A 19,037-nucleotide genomic window follows, 5' to 3' on the forward strand; every position below is an offset into this window, starting at 1 on the left:
CGCCAAGAGATTATGAGTTCTAGTCCCGCCTTAGGCAGGAAAGCCAACTAGGTGACTTTGGGCTGGTTCCTCTCTCCCAGCCCAGCCCACTTCGCAGGGATGTTGTTGTGGGGAAAAAGGAGGAAGAAGTATTATGTATACCCAGTGCCTTGAGTTATTTACAAAGTAATAAAAATGGATTAAAAGTCTAAAGGAAAAAACAAAAAAATCAGAATTTACTGCCCAAAAAGGGGGCAAAAAGATTTCCAACAATCTAGAATTAATGTGGTGCCTCTCTAGGAACACAATGAATATTTTGGCACCCATTGCCAAAGCCACATATGGAGCCATGTGTAAAAATAGAGCAAGCTGGCATAACGCAGGCTGTCAAGATGAAGCCACACAAATCACGTCGCAAACGCAAGATGAATGAATTTGGGGTAGGGCAGGGGAGCAAATCTAGGTTTGGATTCCTGGTTAGAGGCGACACTTTCTGGAGCGTTGTCCTTCAGCCAGCTCTCTGCTTTGCCCACCCCCGGAACTGAACAGATTCTCGGGTGCCTCTTTTGGAGAACAAGGTCTCAAGAGAAGAGAATAATTGTGGCTCCAGGTTGAACTGTGGAGTCCTTGGTGCTCTCTTGAGCTTGGTTGTTTTCTGGTAGATGTTTCATGTCCCAACACTCAACAGTGCACTGATGATGTTAACTAGCTGATTCATGAAACGTCTGCCAGAAGACAACCAAGCTCAAAGAGCTCCAAGGACCCCAGAACAAACAAGGTCTCTCCTGTGTAGCTTTTCTAAAGCAGATTGAAGAACAAAATGTCAAAGGTCCCACGTTTGCAGAAAATCTGGAGCTTCGCTGATTAATTATTCTTATTCTCAGGAAATTCCTCCTTAGTTATAGAACATAGAATAAAAAACATAGTCCTTTTTTTTTATTAAACTAGACCTAACCAATTCCTGCAACCGTTCTTCATATGTTTTAGCCTCCAGGCCTTTAATCATCTTAGTTGCTGTTCTTTGCACTCCCCCCCCCATGGTTTCAACATCTTTTTTTGAATTAGAACGTGTGTTCCATTTTTATCACCAAACGGTGTACATCAAATGGTATAGAAATAATAATAATAATAATTTAATTTCTATACCGCCCTTCTCCCGAAGGACTCAGGGCGGTGTACAGGGCAAATACAATAAAAATACAATGTACTAAAGTTAAAGAATTAAATAATGTAGCCCAATTACAATAAAAATTAATCCAATTAATATTAAAATACCCCAGACCCATCAGACCATGCCGGCTTGTTCAAATAAGTATGTTTTTAGGTCACGGCGGAAGGAGTGAGGGTTGGGGGCCATCCGGTTCCAAAGGTCTGGCGTGCCCACAGAGAACGCCTGGGGGCCACCAGTCGACACTCTTTGACCGACGGCACACTAAGGAGGCCCTCTCTGTGGTAGCGCACTGGACGAAGGGAAGTTGATGCCGGCAGCAGGTGCTCCCGTAAGTAATCTGGACCCATGCCTTATACCAAATGGTATAAGGCAGAGGTAGGCAACCTTGGCTGTTTTCATGACTGGTGGACTTCAACTCCCAGAATTCCTGAGCCAGCGTGGCTCAGCTTGGAAACTCTCCCTTTCTCCTCAGCATGGCTGTCTCAGGAATTCTGGGAGTTGAAGTCCACCAGTCATAAAAGAGCCACGGTTGCCCAAAACCTGCCCTAGGAGCCCTCCTGGATCACCTGCGCCAGGTGGATTCATCCTGATTGTCCGGTTTTAGCAGCCTGTGGGAACAAAGCCATCCGAATGCAGCCTTGGTCCTGGAGCTGACCTGGATGAGCCTCTTCTGGGGGTCCCCCTCTTCCTGGGTGTCCCTCGTCCTATGTACCCCCTCATTCTGTCTTTGTCTGGTCCTGTGTCCCCCCTCTTCTAGGTGACTCCTCCCCTATGTACCCCCTCATTCTCCCTGTATCTGGTCTGGGCTCTCCCCCTCTTTTAAGTGACCCCCTCCCATGTGTATCCCCCTCTTTCTGCCTGTCCCTGGTCCTGTGTACCCCTCATTCTGTCTTTCTCTGGTCCTGGGTTCCCCCCCTCTTTTAAGTGACCCTTGTCCTGTGAATGCCCCTCTTAATGCCTGCCCCTGGTCCTGGGTCCCCCCCTCTTCTGGGTTCCCCCTGGGGCATTCATGGCCTCTGGCGCCCCCTCCCCTCCCTCCGTGCCCCCTCCCCACCAGACGGGCGGGGGGGTCGTGCAGCCTCACTGTGAGATGGCCTCACGAGACCGATGGTTCGTTAAGGTGCTTCCAAGTAAAAAAGGCAGCACGCAGGGATGCAATCAGATATAGCTTTATTTAACGATAGAGTAGAGAGAAAGAGTTCCCTGGCATGGAGGCATCCATGCCTGGATTAAGCTCAGCAAGCATAGCGTGAGAGTGTGAGAGTGTGTTAGAGAGAGAGCAGCCCCTGAACAGAAGTTTTTATGGGGGTCCTCAGCCCCGCCCTTACCAATTAACTCTCGCCAATGGGGCTGCAGGGGCCGGGGACCACTGACCCATCAGTGGGAGCAAAGATGCCTCTTTGCTCCCATCTGATGACCTTTTTGGGGAACTGCCATGGCTGGCACTAAACATCTAACAATTCCCCTTCTTGCCAGCCAATGACAGAGACCAGTGAATGTATGTGAGGGGACGAGCAGGTGTCATAGACATGCATATACACGTTCAGAAGACCAAACACAAACGCTTACACAGAAGGTTGTGCCAGTCAATGGGAACAGGTTTGGTGAACAGGTCAGCTATCTGGTCAGTTGTATTACAATGCTCAACATGTATAAACCCCATTTTGGCAAGCTGCCTGACATTTTTATAGCGTATGTCTATGTGGTGGGACCTAGAGCCCACTGCATATGCCCCCGAGATTGCAATTGCAGCCGTATTATCCTCTTGAATTTGGATGGGCAGAGGAGGAGTTGCCCAGATGCTCGTTATCAGAGTATCGAACCAAATCAAATCATTGGCCGTGTCCGACAGGCTGGCATATTCCGCCTCGGCCGTGGAGCAAGAAACAAATTTTTGCTGCCTAACATGCCAATGGATAGGACAGCCATTTAGCAATATGAGGAAACCAGAGGAGCTCCGTCTACTCTTGGTGTCACCAGCCCAGTCTGCGTCCGAGTAAGCGGAGAGCTGGGCTGTCTTCCCCTTCTCTGGTTCCAGCACAAGGAGAGCATCGGTCGTGCCCCTGAGGTACCTAAGTACCCTCTTAACAGCAGTCCAGTGGAATTCCTTTGGGTGTTCCACATGCCTGGACAGTAGATTCACAGCTAAAGCTATGGCAGGCCTGCTCCAATTGCTGATATATAGCAAGGAGCCAATCACAGATCTGTAAAGCGTATTATCTGTGAACTCAGGACCGTCCTTGTGAGTGTGATTGTAATAATCACTTTGTATCGGGCTATGCGTTGGGTTAGATTCTGCCATTTTGCATTTGGCCAATAACTCCTCAATCTTTTCTTTCTGAGATAGGGCGAACCCCTCCTTAGTGGCCAAGATGTGCACACCCAAGTACCTGTCAACCCGCCCCAAAGACTTCAGGGTAAACATTTCCCCCAGGGCCTTGGCAAATTTATCACACCCTTCCTTGTCAGGCCCTACATATAGGAGGTCGTCCACATAAACTAACACCCGTTCTGTGGTACCCTTGGAGTTGCGTGTGAAAACACATTCATCTGGATGGGATGCACTGAAACCAACTCGTTCTAAACTTTTTCTAAGGCAGTCGTACCATAGTTTCCCCGACTGCTTGAGGCTATATAACCCTTTTCAGAGCAGCCATGTGTTTCCCCCTTCCTGCTGGTAGCCAGGAGGGGCCCTCACGTAGATCTGCCGGTCCAATTTGGCGTGGAGGTAAGCCGTCTGGATGTCGAATTGGAAGACTTCCTCCCACAGGGCGGCTGCAGTTACGAGGGCGGCCTTGACGCTATCTGCCCGGACGGTTGGAGAGTAGGTCTCCCCGTAGTCCTCCATGTAGCGCTGGGAGAACCCCTGAGCTACCAAACGGGCCTTATACAGGTAGAGGCCATTGGCAAGTGGTTTGGCCTTGAAAACCCACCGTGTGCCAATGACTTTCCTCTCCTTTGGTGGTTGCTGGGGGGTGAAGACCTTGAGCTTTTTCAGGCTCGCCATCTCCTGCTCCATCGCGAGCTGCCATTTCTCCTGTTCTTCGATGGGCAGCTCCTGGATGTCAGAGAAGGATTTTGGGGTGACCACAACACTGTTGACGGACGCGATGTGCCCAATGTCGATTCTCTTTGGCGGGATCCCTTTGTTGGACCGCTTTGATCTCCTGACCTTCTGCCACTCACCGCCCTTTTCTTCTGCGGGTTCCACGTCCACTGGCATTTCATCATTAGGACGTGTGGACCCTCGGTCCCAGGTGCTGGGACTGGATGGCTCATCCTCCCTATCTGAACCAGGTAGGATGACATCTTCGTCTTGTTCCTCACTTTCGTCGGTGGCAGGGTATGTGGTCGTCTCAGGTGATGTCATGGTCGGTGTGTCCTCGCTGGGGTCGCAGAATCATACTGGGCAGAGGCGGTGCACTACGCCAATTACACCTTTGTGAACTCAGGACCGTCCTTGTGAGTGTGATTGTAATAGTCACTTTGTATCGGGCTATGCGTTGGGTTAGATTCTGCCATTTTGCATTTGGCCAATAACTCCTCAATCTTTTCTTTCTGAGATAGGGCGAACCCCTCCTTAGTGGCCAAGATGTGCACACCCAAGTACCTGTCAACCCGCCCCAAAGACTTCAGGGTAAACTTTTCCCCCAGGGCCTTGGCAAATTTATCACACCCTTCCTTGTCAGGCCCTACATATAGGAGGTCGTCCACATAAACTAACACCCGTTCTGTGGTACCCTTGGAGTTGCGTGTGAAAACACATTCATCTGCATGGGATACACTGAAACCAACTCGTTCTAAACTTTTTCTAAGGCAGTCGTACCATAGTTTCCCCGACTGCTTGAGGCCATATAACCCTTTTCAGAGCAGCCATGTGTTTCATTGAAACCATCCTCTGCTACCAAATTGTGAGATGGCCTCACGAGACCGATGGTTCGTTAAGGTGCTTCCAAGTAAAAAAGGCAGCACGCAGGGATGCAATCAGATATAGCTTTATTTACCGATAGAGTAGAGAGAAAGAGTTCCCTGGCATGGAGGCATCCATGCCTGGATTGAGCTCAGCAAGCATAGCGTGAGAGTGTGAGAGTGTGATAGAGAGAGAGCAGCCCCTGAACAGAAGTTTTTATGGGGGTCCTCAGTCCCGCCCTTACCAATTAACTCTCACCAATGGGGCTGCAGGGGCCGGGGACCACTGACCCATCAGTGGGAGCAAAGATGCCTCTTTGCTCCCATCTGATGACCTTTTTGGGGAACTGCCATGGCTGGCACAAAAACACCTAACACTCACGATGCCCGGCTCCGGCTCCTCCCGCCCACCCAGCTCCGCCCCGGGCAGCTGCTCTAAAGGGCGGCACGGTGGGCGCTGCGGTGGGCTGGCCGAGCCGAGCCGGGCGGCGGAGATCAGAGCGCCGCGCTTCCCCATCGGCCTGCCTTTCCTCCTCCGCTGCCGGCTGCGGCATGGATGGGCGCTGAAGCCAGGAAGACGCTCCTCGCCGCCTACGCGGGGGTCCTGCGTGGTAGGGCGGGGGGCTGGGGGGGCACGGAGGATGCGGCGCATCTCTTTGGGGGCTCCTTCCCCACGTGGATTCCCGTGGCGGGACCGGCGCCGGTGTAAGGTGGGAAGGGGAGATCGGGGGGCGAAGGATCCGGACCTCTGAAACCGCCCCCTGCCCCCCAGATTCCTAGGATCAGGCTATTATTTCGCCCGACTTTCCTCTTTATGAAGATCTTGAGCGTTAAAGAGCCCTGGATGGGAGGGGGCTGCTCGTTGGGACACCTCGAAAGAGGAATAATAATGATGATGATGATGATGATAATAATAATAATAATAATAATAATAATAATAATAATAATAATAATAATAATAATAATAATATAAGGATGATCATGATGACAACAGATATAGGATCTCATAGGATTTAATATGATATATACAAGATGCACAGTATAAGTTATATAAGAAATAGATATAAGAGGAAGATATCAGATAAAGGTATAAGATAAGAGATCAGCTAATATGACATAATGTGAAATACAATATAAGATATGCATTCTTCATTTTCTTCCAATTCTTGTCCAGTTCAGACTATAAATGCTCTTGTAAACTCAAAAACCTATTTTTAATCCCCACCCCTATAATAAAAGGAAACAGTCTGGCAACCACTGGGATAGGAAGAATTGTTTCCTGATTGATCTGTCACTTGCAGATTCTTTTTCTTAAACAACTTGATTAGAACTTAACGAGCAAGATAAAAATTAACAGGAACCAATAATTAAGATAGAAAAGGGGGAGAGGGGAAGCAAAGAGTGAAAGAGGTTACAAAGTCAAAAGTGCAGAATTAAGCAGAAATATACCAAAAAAAATTCCAACTTTTTTCCCACAAGACGTAAATATCAGCTTCCAGGAACCTCTTAATCTAAATTGACAACATAGGTTTCATTTTTGTTTTCTATCCTATCTAATCATCGAATGCATATTTCGTAATTTCATTTTTTTTCCAGTTTCACGCAGAAAGTCCCAAAGGGGATTCCAATCGGCATTAAAATGAATCTTTTCTCTAATCCACGGGTGGCTCATCTATATAGCCCCTTTACCAACGGTGGACTTCAACTCCCAGAATGCCTGAGCCAGAATTTCCTTGGCTGGCTCAGGAATTCTAGGAGTGGAAGTCCACAGGTCTAAAGGGGCCACATTGATCACCCTGAATAAAACCAAAGCTGCCAATTTTTGCCATCTCTGCCTGTTCCATTGACTCCACCATCCTTTCTTCCATTGTGGGTTGTGTGAAATCTTTTCACTGTTATGCCCACAAAAGTCTCACGACTGTTATCCTAAATAAAAACAAATCTGCGTGAGGTTTTATTTTTTCCCAACGATTTGTCCGTTGGCCCAAAAGGAATATATCTCTGGGTTTCCATGGAAGATTCGCTTGTCTCTTGCGGCTTCGATGTTTTCAGATCATTGTCGCCGGTGCCAAAGTTTGTGGGTTTTGGTGCCTCATATGAAAGAGAGATGCTTGTCTTCTGGCACGTTGTACTTCAATTTATGCTCCTCAAAGAGCTTGCAAAGCTCCTCCAAGTATCTCTTATGCAGCTCATCAACTTCGTCTTGGCTGGGATTGTGCTTCCCCACCTGAATGGGTTTTCCCACTGGAGGGACCAAAAAGGATTTAATTTAATGTAATTTAATTTAATTTATTCTGTTCTGTTCTGTTTTGACCTGTTCTGTTCTGTTCTATTCTATTATTTCTATTCTATTCTTTATTTTATTATTCTATTCTATTCTACTCTATTCTTTATTTTATTTGACAACCTTTTTATTTTATTTTATTACTTCATTTTGTTATTTTATTTTATTTAAACTTGTGTTCCACCCATTTCACCAAAAGCAACTATAGGCAATGTACACACATTGTTTAAAATGCACTACAGATAGTCCTTGACTTACAACAGTTCGTTTAGTGACTGTTCAAAGTTACAACGGCACTGAAAAAAGTGACTTATGACCACTTTTCACACTTACGACCGTTGCAGCCTCCCCAGGGTCAAGTGGTCAAACTTCAGAGGATTGGCAACTGGCGTGTACCTACGACGGTTGCAGCGTCCTGGGGTCACATGTAATCCCCTTTTGCGACCTTGTGACACGCAGTCAAGAGGGAAGCCAGATCCACTTAACAACCGTTTGATTTAACTTAGCAATTGCAGCGATCCACTTAAAGAGCGTGATAAGAAATGTTATAAAATGGGACATCGCTCATTTCACAAATGTCCCAGCCACAGAAAAGTCAGGCACAACTGTCATAAATTGAGGACTTTCTTTTCTTCTTTTTTTTCTTTTTCTTTAAATATTTTACTAATTTTCCAATTTTACGTTTGAATATTTAAAAAGCAACGTGGTGACTGGGCTAATAAATAGTTCAATAGCAAAATCTTAGTGCAAATCTCAGGTTACAACATCAGATATTTCCTCTCTTTTTCCCCTTAACATTTACTGTCTCGTATTCGAGTTAGCACATTACTAATTATATCAACTCAATTAAAAACATCATTAGTACATTTATCAACATTTTTACCTTATCTTAATTACATTCAATCGTCATAAACAATCCCTATCCTGTTATTAATTTTTACTCAATTTTTAATTTCTCATCTATATTCCAATTTAACCTTTAATGTTTATAAGTCGAGGACTTCGTGTAATGTCGCCTTAGCAGATCCGGTTGTGCTTCCTCTCTCGCCTACCTGGGAAGGCTAATAAGAGGAAACCTCAAACAATCCTCAAAGAAGGAAGACGCATCCAGCAAATCCCTCCTCGTTTTACTTGCCTCTCATTTCTGGATGCCATGGGAGAAACACGGACTTACCCACAGTGAAGATCGGCTTCCGGTATGGAATCAACCCAAAGGTGTACTGGAAGATCCCTCTGGCATGGAAGAGAGGCAGCGAGATTCCCATGATCTTCTGCAAACGTTCTTGTGTCCACCTCAGCCAGGATCCTTTGGGGTTTTCGACCTGATCATACAGCTCGTTCTCTCCAAAAGAGAAGACAGGGACAAGCGGGGTGCTGGGAACGGAGAGGAAGCAGAAGGAGAGACGAAACCAAACCGGTTGAGATAACTGAGGAAGGCTGGGTGGCTGCAAATAATGGATCCCAGCCCTCTTTCTCAACTTTTGCATGTTTAAGGGAAACAGGCTAATACTTCGTGTGATCTTTGGTGGGATTCAAATCTGTGACCAACCGGTTCTCTGCATGGATGCCGCTTCCAGACATCCATTCTGGGCCTGGGCAACAAAGAATTAGCTACTGGTTCTGCCGAAGTGGTGTGAACCGGCTGAATTCCACCACTCTATCTGTCTATCGTCTGTCTGTCTATCTATCTGTGTGTCTGTCTATCACATTTATCTATCTATCTACCTATCTTATCTACCATATCTATCTATCTATCTGTCTGTCTATCTATCTATCTATCTATCTATCTATCTATCTATCTATCATCTATCTATCTATCTATCTATCTATCTATCTATCTATCTATCTATCTATCTAGTGGTGGGATTCAAATCTGTGAACCACCGGTTGGTTCTCTCTGTGGATGCCGCTTCCGGAAGTCCATTCTGGGCCTGGGCAACAAAATATTAGCTATCGGTTCTGCCGAAGTGGTGCAAACCGGCTGAATCCCACCACTGCATGTGATGTACATTGTACAAGAAGTTCAGGACCCCCCAGAAGCTTCTCCTACTCACCCATTCTCTATGGCCAGCCGAACGAAGCCCTTGCGGTTCTCTAACAAGAGGGTGTAAGCTCCAGGACGGGCATCTAGGGCTTCTTGTGCCCCTCCCACGGCTATGATTACGACATTCCCACCTTCCTTCTTCCTCAAGACGTAGGAAGCAGATTCCCTGTCCGAAGGAATTAAACCTGGGTGAAGCAAAGCAGGAAAAAGAAGAACATTAAAGCCCTGTCCAACACACACACACACACACACACACACACACTAAATAGCCTTAACAGAGAATAACAGAGCTGGAAGGGACCTTGGAGGTCTTCTAATCCAGCCCCCTGCTCAAGCGGGAAACCCTACTATTTCAGTCTCAAGATGTTGAGACTTTGGAAAAAGTGCAGAGAAGAGCAACTAAGACGATTGAAGGCCTGGAGGTTAAAGCGTATGAAGTATTGTGTAGTGGGTTTTAGACCGCATGGAATGACGCCAGACCGATGAGTACAGCATAGCAGCTCTTTATTGATGGTAGAACTATACTGAGGATTTGGGGTTACCTGAGTCCTTATATATACCTGGCCAGGTATCCACCTGGCCAATCCATTTGAACCTCGTATTCCCGCCGAGAATAGCCCAATCCGCATCAGTCCCAGTACAGCGCCACCTGGTGGTATAAGTAGCACTGTTGCTATGTTGTCCCCCAAAACCATACACAACATGAAGAACGGTTGCAGAATTTAGGTTTGGCTAGTTTAAGGAAAAGAAGAAATAAGAGAGACATGATAGCAGAGCTCCAGCATCAGAGGGGCTGCCACAAAGAAGAAGAGGGAGTCAAGCTATTCTCCAAAGCGCCTAAAGGCAGGACAAACTAATCAAGGAGAGAAGCAACCTGGAATTAAGGAGAAACTTCCTAACAGTGAGAACAATCAACCAATGGAACTACCTGCCTCCAGAAATTGTGGGTGCTCCATCACTGGAGGTTTTTAAGAATGGACTGAACATCCATTTGTCTGAAATGATACAGAGTCTCCTGCTTGAGCAGGGGGCTGGACTAGAAGACCTCCAAGGTCCCTTCCAGCTCTATTATTATTATTATTCTGATTGATTGATTCATTTTGCTCTTCCAAAAGTTTCCCAATGAATCAGAAACACCTTTAAAGTCGGCTTACCTATACTCATCAAGTAATCCCGGAAAACAGGGATGCGTAAAAAAATATTCAATGTCATCCCGTGAGGCTTCAGGCCTGGGAACTGCTTGGAAAAACCGGTGGCTTCGGTGCAGAAAGTAAAGGCGCCAGTCCCCAATATGCCGTGAGGGTGAAAGCCGAAGATGTAGTTCTTGGATGGATCCAAATCTGCCGTCTTCACTAGCTGGAAGACCAAAGACATTTAGGATACTTGTTCCATTTCTTATTTATTTATTTTATTTATATCCAGCCTTAATTACTTCCCCTCTTTTTTTTTATTAGTAGGATGATGATGAGGATAAGGATTCTGTTGCTTTGCATGTGTTTCCTCACCAGAGACAAATGCCTTGTGTCTAATCACACTTGGCCGAATAAAGGATTCAGTTCAATCCGATCCAATCCAATTCCATTATTTTGGGCAAAAAAATATCCACATATACAGCCCACTTTCCTCCTTCTATTTTCCCCACAACAACAACCCTGTAAGGTAGGTTGGGCTGAGAGAGAGAGAGAGAAAAAGAAAGAGGGAGAGAGAGAGAGAAAGAAAGAGGGAGAGAGAGAGAGAGAGGGAGAAAGAGAGGGAGAGAAAGAGAGAGAGAAAGAAAGCGAGAAAGAGAAAGAAAGAGGGAGAGAAAGAGAAAGGAGAGAGACAAAGAGAGAGAGAGAGAGAGAGAGAGAGAGAGAGAGAGAGAGAGAGAGAAAGAGAGATGCCCAAAGTCACCCAGCCAGCTTTCTCCCCAGAGAAAGAAATATTTTGGGGACTATTAAAAAGGCAGAATATTTTATTTCCCCAAAGGAATAATGGAGAAAATCTTAGGCAGAAACAATTCCCCCAGAAGTCTCTCTGCCCCAAAGCAGAAACCAGCTCTGTAGAAATGCAGGTTTGATAATCCTTTCAGAAAGACTGGAGCCAGGAAGCTTGGAGCTGATGGATTAGAAAAAGACCCCTAGAACCAGCAACCCCTCACCCCAAAATCCAACACAGGACATAGCCGTCAGCCACAACCCCAGGGAAGCAGGATATGACCTTCAGGACATAATATTAACCCGCCACCGTCAGGATATCAAAATGGCACACTGGACCTCAGGTCAAAGTTCATGCCACAGGAAGAAGAACGAGTCCAAACACAAAAGCCCAAGAAGGTATAAAAACCCACCACTCCCAACAAGTGGTCAGCTGCCCCAGAGCCATATACTGTTGTGGTTCTGCTCTTCAATAAACAAGTACCTTCTGTCAGCCTCCATTTTATTTTTTCCTGGCTTGGACTGGACCCTGATGAAGATTTTTCTTTCAACAATGCCTAAGCAGGACTAGAACTCAGCATCTCCTGGTGATTGGCCCAAAGTACCCAGCCAGCTTTCATGCCCAAGGCGGGACTAGAACTCCTGATCTCCTGCTTTCTAGCCTGATGCCTTAATCACTAGAGTCTAGACCAAACTGGCTCTTTTATGCTGTCTCAGCTCTGCTTTGTAAGAAAGAGGTTGAAAGGATGGGTTATACTGGGTTGGATTGTATGGCCTCTAAGGTCCCTTCTGACTCTTTCATTCTATGAGGCTAAGATGACCCTTCGCCTTGTTTCTCAAAGCACAGCTGCCTTTTCCCCCCCTGCCACACTCATTGATCTGAGCACATTATTTATTTTATAAATAACCTAGTTTTTTCCCCCTCCTGAACTTCCAGGCTCCTTCTGCTCACTGAATTTAATTGATCATCAGGCGCATCAAGCAGATCCCAGCTGTTTACTAGCCACAGCGCAATGAACACTGTGTAAAGTGCTCACTTTTTTTCAGGCCCGTTGTAACCTCAAGCGGTCACTAAATGAACGGTTGTAAGTCAAGGACTCCTTGTATCAATCTCCCGTCATCTCCTTGACAGCCTCTTTCTCCACCCCATTATGCAGCTGGAGGCTGTGCTGCCTCTTCTCCGCTTGTCCCCTACGCAGCATCTCTTTGTCCCAGTCTCCCAAGGTCTTTCTCCCGTGCCATTATACTCCTTCTCACTAGGGGGACACGTACCGTGATCGGGAAATAGTCTTTCATGTATCGCCAGACGACGCTGTTCCGTATCCACTGGGAGCGCCGCCCCCCTTTTCTTGGGGTGTCCCAGTCGAATGCCCACCAGGCAGCATAGAGGGTGCTGATCAGCCAGAAGCGCGTGAAGAGGAGGAGGATGAAGACGGCAACAGAGCACGGACCTGGAGGAAAAGAAGGGAGAACTGTTAGGGGTCTTTCACATTAACACGTTTGGTTCCCTAATCGGGAATAACAGAATAACAGAGCTGGAAGGGACCTTGAAGGTCTTCTAGTCCAGCCCCCTGCTCCAGCAGGAAACCCTACTCCATGTCAGACAAGCAACTGTCCAGTCTCTTCTTAAAAGCCTCCAGTGATGGATGTCCTGCAACTTCTGGAGGGAAGCCGTTCCACTGGTTAATTGTTCTCACTATCAGGAAATTTCTCCTTAGTTCGAGGTTGCTTCTCTCTTTGTGCAATTTCCATCCGTTGCTTCTTGTCCTGCCTTCTGGTGCTTTGGAGAACAGCTTGACTCCCTCTTCTTTGGGGCAGCCCCTGAGATATTGGAAGATCGGCTATCCTGTCTCCCCTCGCCCTTCTCTTCATTAAACTGGACATCCCCAATTCCAGCAACCGCTCCCTATATGTTTTAGCCTCCAGTCCCCCGATCATCTTTGTTGCTCTTCTCTGCCCTCTTTCTAGAGTCTCAACATCTTTTTTACATCATGGTGACCAAAACTGGATGCCATATTCCAAGAGTGGCCTTACCAAGGCATTAAAAAGTGGTATTAACACTTCACGTAATTTTGATTCTATCCCTGTGTTAATGTACTGTAGGAAGGTGTTGGCCTTTTTGGCAGCTGCAACACATGGCTGGCTCATATTTAAGGGATGGTCCACTAAGACTCTGAGATCCGTTTTGCAGTTACTGCTGTTAAGCCAAGATTCACCTAGTCTGTAACTGAAGTGTGGAAAGGTGGTTTTTTAAGATATTGGACAGTTATGCAATCCTGTGTTGGTCTCTCCCAAACCTAGATCAAATGTTAGTGAACTACAAAGATTATTTGGAGGTGGGTGAAACTTTGAATGTAGTTGCTCGGGAATTCTGGGTGTTGAAATCCCCAAGTCATAAAAGAGCCAAGGTTGCCTACCCGTGGGTTAAATGCAGAGACTCAGACTCATTGGAAATCTCACACTGCGGTGAAAAAGGACATGCATTCAATTTCACATCTATTAAGATTGTCGGCCAAACGGGGAAAAACAGCCAGAGAAATTATTGAAGCCTGAGAAACGGGACCAATAGGCATGCTGATTTATTACTGCCTACCAGGTACTTAGGAGCCAAGGGCGTGGCAATTAACAACTTAATAGCTGGCCACAAACACCCTAATTAGCAACTAAAAGCAACACACAACCAGGCACCAAATAAATACAACCTGAAGAACAGATCAGTGTGCACACCTTCTGGATAGAATAGAATAGAGCTGGAAGGGACCTTGGAGGTCTTCTAGTCCAGCCCCCTGCTCAAGCAGGAGAACCAGGGGTGGGATTGTATCTCCAGTCTACAACACAGTCCTTTCAGCAGTTCCAAGAAGGCTCCACCCCCATTTGCACCACTCAGGTGACCCTGAGGACACAGATAAACCTCCAAGTGGCCTCAGCAATTCTCTAAAAGGATGCAAATGACCAGTGTTTACTGCAAAGAGTATAAATCCTTCCATTCCCCACCATCCAGTCAGAACCTGAGGAAGCTTCTCGGATGAGAAGTGAAACATGTTCAAAGGAAAAACAAGAAAGTCTTGTAGTTGCCTCTTGAAAAATCACCTTTGGGACAGTTATGACCTTTGAGGACAGACACGCAGATGCCAGATATTTGGGGACAAGAACCGCCCCCTTGATTTACGCTTCCCAACTGACTCCTGTTCGTTTTTTCAATGGAAAAACATTTCAGTGCTCTATTTCAAAATAAAAGCAGCATGGCTAGTTGATGTCCACAAGTCATGAAGGGGCCAAAGTTTCCTCCATGCTGGCTCAGGAATTCTGGGAGTTGAAGTCCACGAGTCAAAGAGCCAAGGTTGCCTACCTCTGTCCTACCCCATGAAAACCTTTTTTGCACGGACTTTCTCTTGGTAAATCAAATAAGTGCTGGTGGTGAGTAGAAATGCAGATTTTTTTCCCCCTGCCTCCCATGACGCAATTTAGAATACAGAATAACAGAGAGGTGGAAGGGACCTTGGAGGTCTTCTAGTCCAACCCCCTACTCAAGCAGGAGATGTTATACCATTCCAGATAAACACTGTCCAATCTCTCCTTAAAAACTTCAACGGAAGGACCCCCCACAATTTCCGGAGAAAAGTCACTCTGCTGATTCATTGTTCTCACTGTCAGGAAATTTCTCCTTCATCCCAGATTGTGTGTCTCCTTGATTAGCTTCAACCAGGATATGTTATAAAGGTAGTCCTCGACTTACGACCCTTATTGAACTCAAAATGAAGCGAGAGAGCTGTGAAGTGAATTTTGCCCTGTTTTACTCCTTTCTTGCCACAATTGAAACACTGTAGTTAAGGTAGACACACAGTTGGTCAGTGGATCTGGCTTTCCCCGTTGACTTTGTCAGAAGGTCACAAAAGGGGATCACCAGACACCCCCCCGGGGACACTGCGACCGTCATAAATATGAGTCGGTTGCCAAGTGTTTGCAATTTTGATCACCTGACCGAGGGACTGCTGTGACAGTTGTCAGCTTGAAAAAAACAGTTATAAGACACTTTTTTCCCAGCCCCGTTGCAATATCGGTCACTAAATGAATTGTAAGTCGAGGCCAACAAAAAAGAAAGTCAGATCCCTGCCTGAGGGAGCTTGCAAAACTGATCCCTCTCCATCTCAAGAATCTTATTTCTGCAAAATGTACACCTCGCTTTTGATGCACAATGCAGCCACCGGTGGAGATTTTTCTGGCAACCCCTTGAAACAGGGGTCCCCAACTCCCGAGTGTGTGGACCGGCATATGGCTGTGGCGTGCCAGCAACCGGTCCGCACAAACAAGCAAAGCCCCATCCGCGGGATGCTGGCAGCACACAAAACCACACACCCTCCGGTCCGCAGAAAAACCCCTCTCCATGGAACTGTTCCCTGGTGCCCAAAAGATTGGGGACCTCTGCCTTAAGACAGCCCCCACCTTCCTCCTGCCCCCCCCTTGGCAACCTCCATATCCTTAAAAAGGTCCCTTTAATTAGGAATAACATCTCTTTTTTTACCCATGCACAAAGCACAGAAGACCCATTGAAACATGGCAGCCGTCTGAAGCCGTCTCTCCCACGGGATTTGGCGAGGAGCGAATTCAATCTTCATCCTAGCAGCCAAGCCCATTCCACTGTCTTCGGACTGAAGACGCTGACCCAGTGTTGTGGCGCTGGTCGCGGGAGGAAGGGGCAAAGTCTGTGGCCTCTGCCTGTCCAGGAGGAACAGGGTGCTGGGTGCAATTACAGTAATTAATGTGGAAATCTGGAGGAAACCCGGCCCCTTTTTTGGCACACTGGACCGGTTAAGTGTGTAGGGCTGGGTCATAAATTCTTGTTTCTCTGTTGTGTCTCAGCCACCTCACCCAAAAGCAGCAGAAAAGTTCACGAGAACGTTTGGAAGGGACCCATCTTCCTTCTGGTACGCCTTCTCCTCTTCGCAAAGACGCCAACGGCACATTGGAAAGCACGCTGCACCCCTCTTCATGGATTTATTAGTTTCTTTTTAACCTGGCTTTATTAGTTTATAAGTAATACAAAGGGGCAAACATACATAATATTCCTTCTTCCCTGCGAACCCCAGAACAACAACCCTGTGAGGTGGGATAGGCTGGGAGACAGACAGACTAGCTCAAAGTCTCCCAATTGGCTTTCATATCTCCTAAGGCAGGACTAGAACTCACCTTCTCCTGGTGACTGGCCCAAAGTCACCCAGCAGGCTTCCATGCCTAAGGCGGGGCTAGAACTCACAGTCTCCCAGTTTCTAGGCCAGCACCTTAACCACTAGACCAGACTCCTATGCCCAAAGCACCTTTAAGGAGCCACTCCTGGGCTGGGAGACAGAGGGACTAGCTCAAAGTCTCCCAATTGGCTTTCATATCTCCTAAGGCAGAACTAGAACTCACCGTCTCCTGGTGATTGGCCCAAAGTCAAGGATTGCCGGTGGGTGATCCCCAGGGGGAGGGGGTTCTCTGTGGGCGCGCCTGGCCTATGGAATTAACTGCCAAAATATAAAATTATATTTTAATTTTATATTGTATTGTTTTTAAATTCTACCCTGCAAACCGCCCTGAGTCCTTCGGGAATAGGGCAGTATATAAACTGAAATAATAATAATAATAATAATAATAATAATAATAATAATAATAATAATAATAATAATAATAATAATAATAATAATGATGTCACCCAACCAGCTTCCATGCCTAAGGCAGGACTAGAACTCACAGACTCCCAATTGATAGACGAGCACCTTAACCACTAGACCAGACTCCTATACCCAAAGCACCTTTAAGGAGCCACTCCTGGGTCGGAGTCTTCTGCTGAGCCAGCTCTCCCGTTTTTCCAATGCTTCTTCCCACGGTCAGAATCCTCAAATATTTGAAATATTGGATTGCTGGTTTTAGAGCCTGCCTTGTTATGGAGACGGCAGAAACGTTGAAGCTGATTTCTTTTTCCATCAGGCGTATCCTCTCCCGAGGAAACGTTCCAGGTTGCCTGGTGTCCCAATCCGAAGACGTCCAGCGGTGATGGGTGAAAAGCCATGCCTTGCACTCTCCAGAGGGCTACAGAGAGAATTGTGCAAGGAGAGGCGGGGCATTTACACACCCAGACACCACTTTGTCCTAACTAAAAAAAAAACCAACACAACCCACACGAAACCTTTGCCACGTTTATTTCCTTCTTTACCTTGCAGGAGAACATTCTTCTGCCCGACAGAGATCCAGAAGATTAGAAAAATTAATGTCCTGGACTTACAACCGTTCGTTTACTGACCGTCCAAAGTTACAACAGCACCCAAGCGACTGATGACCATTTTCCACACATGACAATAGATGCAGCATCTCCCGTGGTCACGTGATCAAAATTCGGACACTTGGCCACTGACTCATATTTATGACGGTTTCAGTGTCCCCATTTTGCGACCTTCTGACAAGCAAAGTCAAGGGGGAAACCTATGAAGAACCGTGTTACTAACTGTAACTGTTTAATACAGTTATAAACTGTACTACAGTTTTAAATAACTGTAAAGGTTCACAATATTTCTGGCAAGAAGGGTGATAAAATGGGGCAAAATTCACTCAACAACTTGACTCGTTTAGCAAGAGGAATTTTGAGCTCAATTGTGGTCTTATGTCGTGGACTGCATGTACTGCCAAGCAAGAGAAGAATGGGGTGGGGGTGGGGTCGCCCAGCCTGTCCCTCGCACACCTTGGAAAAAAGACACCGGAGGCACGAAGTAACAGCCAGCAAGTCTTCCATCCAGTGTGGCTGTGATTGACATGTCACCATCCTTAGGAAGTTTCTGCTTGACGGTCTGTGTTAGGAAGCAAAAACCTGGTCAGGGTTAAATATCACAATTGTATTAATTAAATTAAATTAAATTAAATTAAATTAAATTAAATATCACAATTGTACTGGGGAATAGGGGCTACCTGCACTCTTATATATACCTGGCCAGCACCTGGCCAGCTACTCAACCAACCAATCGGTTTGAATGAGGCTGGGGTGGGGTCGCCCAACCTGTCCCTCGCACACCTTGGAAAAAACAACAAAAAAGCAAGTCTTCCAGTGTGGCTGTGACTGACATGTCGCAATCCCTAGGAAGTTTCTGCTTGACGGTCTGTCTTAGGAAGCAAAAACCTGGTCAGGGTTACATATCACAATTGTGCAAAAAGGGAAACAGACAGTGCAGGCAATCCTCGACTTACGACCTCAGCTGAACCCCAGTTTTCCAGATGTTGTGAGTTTGGCCCCATTTTACAACCCTCCTTGCCACTGCTGTTAAGTGAATCACGGCAGCTGTTAAATTATTAAGACGGTCGTTCAGTGAAACTGGCTTCCCCCATTGACTTTGCTTGTCCGAGGGTCGCAAAAAGGGATCACGTGACCCCGGGACGCTGCAACCGTCCTAAGTACATGCCAGCTGCCAAGCAGGAAAACCAACTGGGTTGACTTTGGACCAATCGCCAAGAGATTATGAGTTCTAGTCCCGCCTTAGGCAGGAAAGCCAACTAGGTGACTTTGGGCTGGTTCCTCTCTCCCAGCCCAGCCCACTTCGCAGGGATGTTGTTGTGGGGAAAAAGGAGGAAGAAGTATTATGTATACCCAGTGCCTTGAGTTATTTACAAAGTAATAAAAATGGATTAAAAGTCTAAAGGAAAAAACAAAAAAATCAGAATTTACTGCCCAAAAAGGGGGCAAAAAGATTTCCAACAATCTAGAATTAA

At 46.5% G+C, this 19,037-nt stretch overlaps 1 protein-coding gene across 1 annotated transcript; it reads right to left on the reverse strand.

The window, feature by feature from the left end:
• Positions 1-6,858: 6,858 nt before the first annotated feature.
• On the reverse strand, positions 6,859-16,007 carry LOC310640510 (2-acylglycerol O-acyltransferase 2-A-like). The gene is made up of 6 exons (XM_083362809.1): positions 15,826-16,007; positions 12,576-12,754; positions 10,542-10,743; positions 9,398-9,572; positions 8,518-8,717; positions 6,859-7,303 (listed from the first exon to the last, which is right to left on the reverse strand). Exons 1-6 carry the CDS (start codon positions 15,935-15,937, stop codon positions 7,152-7,154), a joined length of 1,020 nt encoding a protein of 339 aa, XP_083218935.1. The 5' UTR covers positions 15,938-16,007; the 3' UTR covers positions 6,859-7,151.
• Positions 16,008-19,037: the final 3,030 nt, after the last annotated feature.

This window comes from Vipera ursinii (assembly GCF_947247035.1).
Source record: "Vipera ursinii genome assembly, chromosome: 4".
Taxonomy (NCBI): domain Eukaryota; kingdom Metazoa; phylum Chordata; class Lepidosauria; order Squamata; family Viperidae; genus Vipera; species Vipera ursinii.